We start from the raw sequence: 10,000 nt of genomic DNA on the forward strand, positions 1-10,000 counted from the left end.
TATGTATAGATAGAGAGATGAGTTGATAGAGAGATGGGGAGAGAGAGGGAGGGAGAGGGAGAGAGAGGGAGGGAGAGGGGGGGAAAAGGGGGGGGGGAGAGGGGAGAGAGGGAGAGAGAGGGGAGGGGAGGGAGGGGGAGGGGAGAGAGAGGGGGAGAGAGAGAGAGAGGGGAGAGAGAGAGAGGGAGGGGGAGAGAGAGGGAGAGAGAGAGATAGAGGGGAGAGAGAGAGAGGGGGGGAGAGAGTGAGAGAGGGAGAGAGAAGAGAGAGGGGAGGGAGAAGAGAGAGGGGGAGAGAGAGAGGGAAGAGAGAGAGAGAGAGGGAGAGGAGAGAGATCGGAAGAGAGGGGAGGAGAGAGAGGGGGAGGGGAGAGAGGGGGAGGGAGAGAGAGAGAGAGGGATAGAAGAGGGAGAGATAGGATAGAGAGGAGAGAGAGGGGAGAGGAGAGAGAGAGAGGAGAGAGAGAGAGAGAGAGAGAGGAGAGAGAGAGAGAGTTTAGGTATGTTGCATGTATACTGCATGCGTATAGGCCTATGTGGTTCGTGGTTGCTGTCCGTTTACGGCCACATTGCATTTTAATTCCTTGTCTACGTTGTTGTTTTTGCTGACGACGATGATGATGTTGTTGTTCATATTTTCATGTTTTTGTTCTCATTTCTACACTCTCTGTTAAATATCATGTTTGCACTCTCGAACATTCGCACACGCGCGCACACGCACACACACATGCACACACACACGCACACGCACACGCACACGCACACACACACACACACACACACACACACACACACACACACACACACACACACACACACACACACACACACACACACACACACACACACACACAACCACACACAGAGGGCGAGGAAAAGAGTGCGAGAGAGGTGAGTGGAGCGAGTGGGGGGGGGGGTCTGACGGAAAAGAGATTGGCGAAGGAGTGATCGCGATTGAGGGATGTCCAAGCAAGGCCGAGCGGCGCCGAAAATGCGTTTGCTTGTTGGGGGTTGTGGTGACCTCGGGCGGAGGGGGGGGCGGGGGGGGGACTGTCTCTGGGTATCTCTCGCTTTCTAGATCTTTTTCTCTTTTTCTCGCCCTCTTTCTCTGTTCTCTTCTCTCTATTCTTTTTCTTTCTCTTTTTTCGCTCTTTTTCTTATCTCTTCTTTTTTCTCTCTCTCTTATCTCTTTTTTTTTCTCTCTCTCTCTCTCTTATCTCTTCTTTTTTTTCTCTTATTATTATATCTCTCTCTTTCTATCTTTCTCTTTCCACCTCTCTCTCTCTCTCTCTCTCTCTCTCTCTCTCTCTCTCTCTCTCTCTCTCTCTCTCTCTCTCTCTCTCTCTCTCTCTCTCTCTCTCTCTCTCTCTCTCTCATATACAGAAATGCATGCATACATACATGAATACATACAGACATCCATGCATGCACACACCCACGCTTTACCTCTCCATAAACATCCAATCGCTGAGTGATAAGAAATGGTCAGAGAGGAGATGGAGACACAATAGAGTTGCCAGGAATCCTTTCTTTGGCCGCCATTCCATCTGGGGGGGGGAGTTCTCTCCCGCTGGGCACCGGAGTTATCAGTATGCGTGACGAAATGCCTTTTAATTGAATTCCGGTGCCCAGGGCCGTCTAGAATCTGGGCGTGACGAAGGTCTATGTTAGTATATTTTTTTGGGGGGCATTACCGTGTTGCCCGAGATTCGCATGCTTAGATAGGTACATGTCAGCGCGGTCTTATGTGTATGCTTTTCCGTAAATACGTGTTTCTTACATGTTTGAATCTTGGGGGGGAAAAAAACATGTGCCTCTTATTTAGGTTACTGTGTTTGAGATGTATTTTTCCCCCGCATTGCCTCCTCCTTTTCGGCTGTTGCAACTTGCATAACAACAGGAGACCCGGTTCAGGGGGAAACCACAGTGCAACATGTATAACACTCTAAGCCCGAACTCGCAGAAACCGCCGTGTTTTATGCAATCCTGAAATGGATTCGTGGGACTCCATTGCGGTCACTGGATCTCGAGGCGAAGGGGAGAGGGAGGAGGGGGGAAGGGGGAGAGGAAATGAGGGAGAGAAGTGGGGGAGGAAAGGAAAAGGTGGGGGCGGAAAGGGTGAGAGGAAGGGAAAAGGTGGGGGAGGGAAGGGTGGAGGAAGGGAAAAGGTGGGTGAGGAAAGGGTGAGGGGAGGGAAAAAGTGGGGGAGGAAACGAGGGAGGGAGGGAAAAAGCGACTGAGGTATTAAGGGAGGGAGGGAGAAGGCGAGTGAGTGAGTCAGTGAGTGAGGGAATCGGTTGAGGAAGTGAATGAATCAGTAAACGGGTGAGTGATGGCGTAGGTGAATGGGAGAGAGAGTAAACGAATGACTGGACGGAATGAGTGAATTGAGCGAATTAGTAAATGGGGGAGGGGTAGGTGAGTAAGTAAACGAACTTGTGAATGAGGAACGAGAGGCCGGGGTTAATGTGTTACTGGTGTGTTGTCGTGTTTGAACGCTGGCGGACTGCAGATGGTGGATGTAAACTCTTCATCTCTCTCTCTCTCTCTCTCTCTCTCTCTCTCTCTCTCTCTCTCTCTCTCTCTCTCCCCTTCTCATTTTTTCTTTCTATTCCTCTCCCTCCTTCCTCCCAGCCCCCCCCCCCCTCACTCCTCAGTCCTCGTCTTCTCATTTTCACATTTTACAATACAGATACTTTGAGCCTAATATAGATGAGCGATATTTAGATACAGGTTAGTTTTCCGCCGTGTAGACGATATTTTTCGCCGTAAATCATACTGATTCCAGTGTTTATGGGCTGCTGTGGCCGGAATTTGCGAATGCGCAGCGCGACGTCCAGTCTGCAAGCTTTTGCCGACTGTGGTTGTGGTATCTGTTTATTTGTGTATTTATTTGTTTTGTTCTCTCTACTCTATTTATTTGCTGTGTTGTCAGTTCGTGTGTGTGTGTGTGTGTGTGTGTGTGTGTGTGTGTGTGTGTGTGTGTGTGTGTGTGTGTGTGTGTGTGTGTGTGTGTGTGTGTGTGTGTGTGTGTGTGTTTACCTATTTGATTACGTATTTATTGACTCTCCTTCTATACTTGAATTTCTTTATGCAATGTCTTGTCTGTTCGCTGAGCCATCATGCTTAATCTCTGCCTATTAGTCTCTTATGTGCTATATATTATGTGTGTGTGTAATGTATTTATTTTTGTATTTATTTGATAGTTTACTTACTTACTGCCTCTCCTATTCATTCACCTAATCAATTTCTCCCCCCTTTGCCTCCCCCCCGCACCCCCTGCAGGGCGAGGAGGTGGGCGTGGCGGCGCGCGACGGCGAGGTGCGCTGGCAGGGCGCGGCGTGCCGGCGGCTGGGCTGGGCGCCCGAGACGGGCTTCACGGCGGCGGCGCTGCTGGACCGCCTCCTGCACCGCGTCCGGATCCCGCCGCGCTACCTGCACGCCGTGGGCGCCGCCGCCCTCTTCATCGCCGCCAAGATCCACGAGGAGGACGAGGTCGGTCGTCTGGACATTCTTTGTCATGGTGTTGTTTTCATCATCATTTATTGTTGTTATTCTCTGTTTGCTTTTTCTCTGCTTCTGCCTGCTTCTGCTGTGCCAGCCTTTCCTTTCTTCATTCTTTTTTCTTTTACATTTCATTCTTTTCCACGTCTACCTCTACCTCCCCCCCCTCTCTCTCCCCAATCTCCTCTACATCCTCTCCTCCATTCCTTCATCTCCTCCTCTCCTCCTTCATCTCATCATCCTCTCCTCTCTTCTCTTTGCTCCTCCTCTTCCTCCTCCTACTCCTCCTCTTGCTCTTCCTCCTCCTCTTCCTCCTCCTCCTCCTCCTCTTGCTCTTCCTCCTCCTTCTTCTCCTCCTCCTTCTTCTCCTCCTTCTTCTTCTTCTTCTTCTTCTTCTTCTTCTTCTTCTTCTTCTTCTTCTTCTTCTCTCTCTCTTCTCCTTCTTCCTCTTCCTCCTCCTCCTCCTCCTCCTCCTCCTCCTCCTCCTCCTCCTCTTCCTCATCCTATACCTCCTGCTTCCTTTTTTTTCATTTTCCTATTCTTCTCAAGCTTCTTTTCCTCCCTCTTCTTTTGCATTTTCTCTGTCTTCCTCATTCCCCCTCTCTGTTACTGTTACTCATAGGCATTTTTGCCAGCACTGTTTCAGCCCTCTGTTGTGCATAAGCTTTTCCCAAGTGTTGGTAGTGGTCCTTTGCCCCTTTGTACTACTGTCTCCTTGCATGTCTTCAACCAAATGATTAGAAATGCCTTTTGATTAAAAAAAAAAAAAAAGTACTCTGTTTAGTCCATGCATAAATGCAACAATGCTTGTTAAGAAAATTCCATAGATGATGAGAAGAACGTCTTCCCATTCTGGTGGGCTCAGGAACCCTCCTTTCCGGTGGGCTCAGCAACCCTCCTTTCCCTCAGAAATCACACATATATCCCAGAAGGAGATCCTCACTGATTAAAAACCAGTATCCAAGTATTCAGTAAATGCGTGACATTGATTGATACATCTTTATCTAGTCTAGATCTAGATTTTATCTAAACTAACTGCAATCTCGCATTTTCTCTTCTCTCTTCCCTGTTCCTCTGAGCAGAATGTGCCCGCCACGATAGAGGTGGTGGAGCGCGGAGGCATGGACTGCTCCCACCGAGAGCTCCTCCGGATGGAGCGCGTGCTGCTGGACAAGCTGTCGTGGCACCCGAAGGCGTCCATCACGCTGGACTTCCTTCAGGTGCTTCACGCCCTGGCCATTGTCTCCGCGCCAAAGCACCAGCAAGCGCAGAGGTGGGTGGTGAACGAGAAGCTTGTGTTAACTGTATTCTTTACTGGTTGTCCTTTCAGATGTGTTTGTTTACTTGTTTTACCTTTATTTTTGTATTTCTTTTATTGTTATTGTTGTTGTTGTTGTTGTTGTTGTTGTTCCTATCATCATTAGTATTGGAATTATTATTATCATTACTACTACTTTTTTAAGTAATGCAATCAGGTAATGGCCTTGCTATGTGTTTATCTGTTGTGCACAATCCCACATCTGGCTGGCTATTTTCAGTTATGATTATGATCTATATTTTCACTCTAAAGGGTAACTTATTTTACAGGAGTGGATCACCGACACGTCAGCTGGGCCACCTGACAAACCGACTGTGGCGAGTTGTCTGCTCAGGACGCAGTGGAAGCATGCGGCCGTCTTTGCTTAGCCTTGCCTTACTCTCTCTGGCCTTGGACACGTCGGCGTCAGAGCCAGGTCTCACGCTCTGGCTCCAAGCACTCACGCAGGTTGGTCATATGGCTGTTTGTGGGTGGCTTCTTGGAATGGCTTCACCACCTTTTTTGTTCTTATTTTAAAGGCTTATTTTGATGTTTTTGTTTTCCTGTATTATTTCCTCCTCTGTGCCTTCCTCATCATCTTCACCAAACTCAAGGAAATTATCGTAAGGTTTGGTCTCACACAATTACCCCCCCCCCCCCTCCTCATGTTTTTTTGCACAGGGTAATGTCAGGGCAAACAGTAGTAGCATCAGTCTTCTGTAGAGTTAGTTCATGAGTGAACAGCCCATTACCACAGGCCAGCTTAGTCTGTTTTTAAGCATATATTGGATCATCATGCTAAAATGCTAAACTTTATACAGTGGGAAATGGGTAGAATGTTGATGCTTGTGGAGAAAAGGGTTTGTGGAATCCCAAGGACTGACCATGTAATTATGTGCTATGTAGTCTATCCAGCCACAGGGTTTGTAAAGTTTTATATTTTCTACTGTGCATCAGCCTACGCAGCCTGCAGCCACAAGGAAATGGCTAAAATACTGATCCGCAAACACTTGGTCTTGGTTTGTCACTGAACTGACACCTCTGAGTTAAATGGTTAGAAATAATAGAGGAAACAGTGATAATGTGAAAGGAATATTATTATTATTATTGGTGTGTTTGTCATAGACAGTCCCCACACAAATTATTCTAACCATCTCCTTTATACTGTTATAAGATGCCATTCTTAACTTTTCCATTATCCATCGTCCAGGTGAGTGATGAAGAGCTTGCCAGCGCACGGGCATTAGTGAAGGAGATCCTGGGAGAAGAATCCCTCGAGTTCCTTCCTGTACCCCCCTCGCAGACCAGCCAGCACAGCCCGCCCTCAAGACCCAACAAAAGGAAAGTGGGACACTCCCTTGACACTGAAGAGGAAGACATGTATGTGGACATCAAGAAGCTGTATGCTTATGACAAGGTAAGTCCTAGACCAAGCTGCCTCGGATCATCTGGTCTTGATGAATAAAACTGTTGTACAACTTTTTCTTTTTTGTATTTCTTGTGTAGCCTGCGAACCTATCTAAAGTATGAACAATCACTTATTTATATATTATCTTTTATAGACTGCAACAGAAACACCCCTGCATGAAAAATCACCAGAAGGTCCGGAGGAGCTCGATGACACATACAGTGACATCCGGCGCCTCTACTCCCCAGTGCCCATCATCAGTGATCCTCTCGCTGCTAGCAAAATGTGCCCCACTAAGCCTGCCAGCTGCAAGAAGTTGTCGTCCAAGAAAAAGAAGACCAAGCCCACGTTCAAGGCTAAGAACTCCATGAAGAGCTCTCTGAAACAAGCTCTGAAAATCCCTTGCAAGATATCTCTCATCACAACGAAGAAGATCTTTGAAGAGATCTGCGAGGAGGAGGAGGAGGAGGAGGATGAAATGGAGATGGAGGTTGAAAATGAGGAATCTCAGCAAGAGTGGGAGGGACCCCTGGTAGAGCCTGTTGGCATCCTGAATTCACCCATTTTCTCACCAATGAGTCCAGAGTTTCCCGACATCCGCAATGTGGTTGTCAAGAAAGAAGGTAGGTTGAAATATAAGCACCAGTAATAACTTCATATCTGCAGGGATGCATTTTGAACTTTTCAATTCTTTATTGTTGAAACAATATTGTCTCATGTGCTATTGTAACAAGTTTGATATTATTTTGATTGATAATCATCTTATTTCAGACCTTTGCTGGCGTCAGAAAGCTTTGGAAGTCACTGAACAAGTTTACAGACCAATGACATATGCTCAGGTGTTGCGCTTACACCTCACACCTTTAACCCGAGCCCTTGGTGTATGATTGACCCCCAAGAAAACAGTAACTCTCCCACCGACAAGGACACAGTAACAAACATTCTGTTCTTTCTGGTGAAGTTGCAAAGCTGTTGCATCCCACCACTCTTGTAAAAGCCACTTGAGGAGAATGGACAATTTTGTTAAAGGCAAATCACTTACTTTAAATGAACAGGCCACAGATGAGAGTGGTTTTTACCTCAGATCGCAGTAACCACTGCCAGTTCCTCAGGTGGCACAAGTAGTTTTATTTCATTGTACAAATAGACTTTTGTGTAAATGACACCAATGCCTTCAATAGACAAAGTGGTCTCAGAATGGAAATTCAAACCTTATATCTCTTTTCTTCACTTGGATTTTATTTTGAAAGGACTCCAACTTCTTTGTTGGAGATCTTGAGTTAAATTGTCTTTTAGTTTGATTCTTGTGATGCCAGTTGTACCACTGACAGGCAGCACGAGTGTGCATATTACTAATCCCTCCCTCCCCGCTTCCTTTCACATCAGGTAAAGGCTGATACTATTGTTGATCAGGCTATCCGAGTGTTATGTTCTTGTACAGAGAGAGATTGTGATTCCCTTCATGGAGGATGGAAATCCACATTGTATTTTCTTTATTTAATTTTAAGGTATTTAGTTGTACTGTGGTTACCAGAGATGTATGTTGTGTAACTGATTCGCAATTAGGCTTTGTATGAACACCAAAAATATGGACAGCAGTTTTATGAAAGATATGGTGCTAAGGAGTCGTAAATATGATATCAGAGAAGTTGTTAAAAAAAAAAAAGAGAGAGAGAGATAGATTATTATGGCCATAGATGCTATTGTTGTGGACTGTATTTTTGAGGGTGTAAGTGCAGAACAGTACAGGGATCTCAGCTATGAGTAATGTACAAATTTATTGTAAGCAGTCTTTAGTAAAAATGATAGTTATGTACAGCATAGAGTAGTCTTTTTATGATTATTAAACTGTTTATGTTTTCCAGTAAATCATCAAGGAAGAGTTGGCATTACGAAGGGCGATTCACATTTTATATTGTATGCGAATCCACGTAAATGGAAAATTCCAGTTTACTTGTTTTATAACTAGGTGCTCTAAGGGTCTACTATATTCTTATATGTAATAAAGCAGAATATTGACAGTGTTAAGATGTGATTCATGACATGAGCACCAATCAAGAGGCTTTCATATTTTTAACAAGGTCGACAGCAGAAGAAAAATGAAAACTGCATTTTAGACTGTCGTCCATTTCCATTAATGATAATGCATTTGGTAAGCCTGTTCTGAAATTTTGAGTACTCATTCCAAAGCTTTGGACTTCATTCATAGCTTTTTTTTTTTTTTTTTTTTTTTTTATGAATTACAGATTTGCAACAGGATAGAGCAAATGCCCATGTGTTTCCTTGCAAAATGTGTCACAGTAAAAGGTTGCACCCAGTACTTTGTGCCAAAAGATGCTGATCATATTTTGTTACAAAATTAGCATTGTTTTACTATAATGAACAACAATGTGTCCCCTATGCAGTTCTACTTATTGTTCTATTCAATTATTGCTCAAGCGAACAAAACATTAGCAACTTTAAACTTAAACCTAAGCTAGTCTGAAGAAGCATTCAAAGTAGATCTTCGTTACGCTTTAAAGTAAGAGGACATCAGGGTGCTAAGTCTGCGTGTTATTCATTCGTGATGACGGCGGACAAAGAACGGAAAAAATAATCAATATTTGACTCCATAAAGAGGTATTATCTTTGATTTGATGGAAATTATTTTGGGCTTTCATACACCAAGGGGGTAATGGAAGGAGATCTGACAGAGGGTGTATTTGTCAGTGCAAGTGACAGAAATTACGATAAACCCCAAGCTTGAGAAACTGTATTAAACCTGAAGTGAGAAAGTTTGATAATCCCTCGACCAGCCTCTCAAGTGTGTGGCAGCGGTGATTAAAGCTCGGGGTGATATTATCATCGAAGGAGTATCAGTCTGAGAGAGGCGGTTGACAAATGGATTGTGCTGAGAGTGAAACCCAAAGTAAATTTTACTATGACAAGGCAGTCGAGTTGGTACCACAAAAAATGTTTGTTTTACGTGATTGTTTTAATACGAGATTTTTATTCTGACAACAGAATAATAACGAATGATTTCAGTGTTCCTTTTTTTTTTATCTCGAGGTCTGATAGCAACGTCTGCCTCATGAATCCTAGTATGCCCGAGAAATACCCTCCCCTTTTCCTATTTTCCTTTTTTATGTGTGTGTGTCCTTAACCTTCCCACTCAATAGTTACCAATTCATAGTATTTGTCAGTGTTTAAAGAATAGTGATCTCTATTCATGGAAAAAGTACAAAAAAAAAAAAAAAAGAAGAAATCTCCATAATTTAGGTTTAGTAAATATACCTTAGTAGAAGCCTCATCAATTCCTATACATTGTAGCAAAGACATGAAGGTGGTCATAATTGCATTTAATTATCTATGATGTAGTTATGTAGAAGATGCTATGTAATGATGAATGGCCTTGGATATGCATGTGTTTGCAGACTATCTCAATTTACTATTTAGAGATGTAATAAAGGGAAATGTAGATTATCTTTATATATGAAATCTTGCAAGACACTTGTATATTTTACAGATATGTATGAAATAACATTGTATTGAGGCCAGCCTTGAGATATTTTATCTGAACAAATGTACAAGAAATAGATTGCTTGGAGATGCAACGCAGTGGAGAATTATGCAGTATTCTTAAAGTAATGGATTCTTATTTTTGATGTATCAGAATGATATTACATCATATTACAAAAAATAAAATGGTTTCCTTTTCCTTTCCCCATCGTCATGACTTGTGCACATTTTAAAGAATATCTACCTTTTGTTTTTATTCTGTGAGTTATGTAGCAAAGAAAAATGGCAGAGAAT

General features: G+C 43.8%; 1 protein-coding gene across 1 annotated transcript; it reads left to right on the plus strand.

The window, feature by feature from the left end:
- Positions 1 to 3,121: 3,121 nt before the first annotated feature.
- LOC119596735 (cyclin-I-like) lies at positions 3,122 to 9,610 on the plus strand. The gene is made up of 7 exons (XM_037946063.1): positions 3,122 to 3,151; positions 3,285 to 3,494; positions 4,586 to 4,776; positions 5,091 to 5,268; positions 6,011 to 6,217; positions 6,363 to 6,831; positions 6,980 to 9,610. The coding sequence occupies exons 1-7, from the start codon at positions 3,122 to 3,124 to the stop codon at positions 7,093 to 7,095; spliced, it is 1,401 nt and encodes a 466-aa protein (XP_037801991.1). The 3' UTR covers positions 7,096 to 9,610.
- The last annotated feature ends 390 nt before the right edge of the window (positions 9,611 to 10,000 follow it).

This window comes from Penaeus monodon, chromosome 38 (genome assembly GCF_015228065.2).
Source record: "Penaeus monodon isolate SGIC_2016 chromosome 38, NSTDA_Pmon_1, whole genome shotgun sequence".
Taxonomy (NCBI): domain Eukaryota; kingdom Metazoa; phylum Arthropoda; class Malacostraca; order Decapoda; family Penaeidae; genus Penaeus; species Penaeus monodon.

Excerpts from the sequence above, each read along its gene's own strand:
- LOC119596735 (XM_037946063.1), top strand. The coding sequence starts at position 3,122 with ATGCTTAATCTCTGCCTATTAGTCTCTTAT. Across the intron at positions 5,269-6,010 it reads GGCTCCAAGCACTCACGCAG|GTGAGTGATGAAGAGCTTGC; the intron begins GTTGGTCATATG and ends TCCATCGTCCAG. Across the intron at positions 6,832-6,979 it reads TGTGGTTGTCAAGAAAGAAG|ACCTTTGCTGGCGTCAGAAA; the intron begins GTAGGTTGAAAT and ends ATCTTATTTCAG.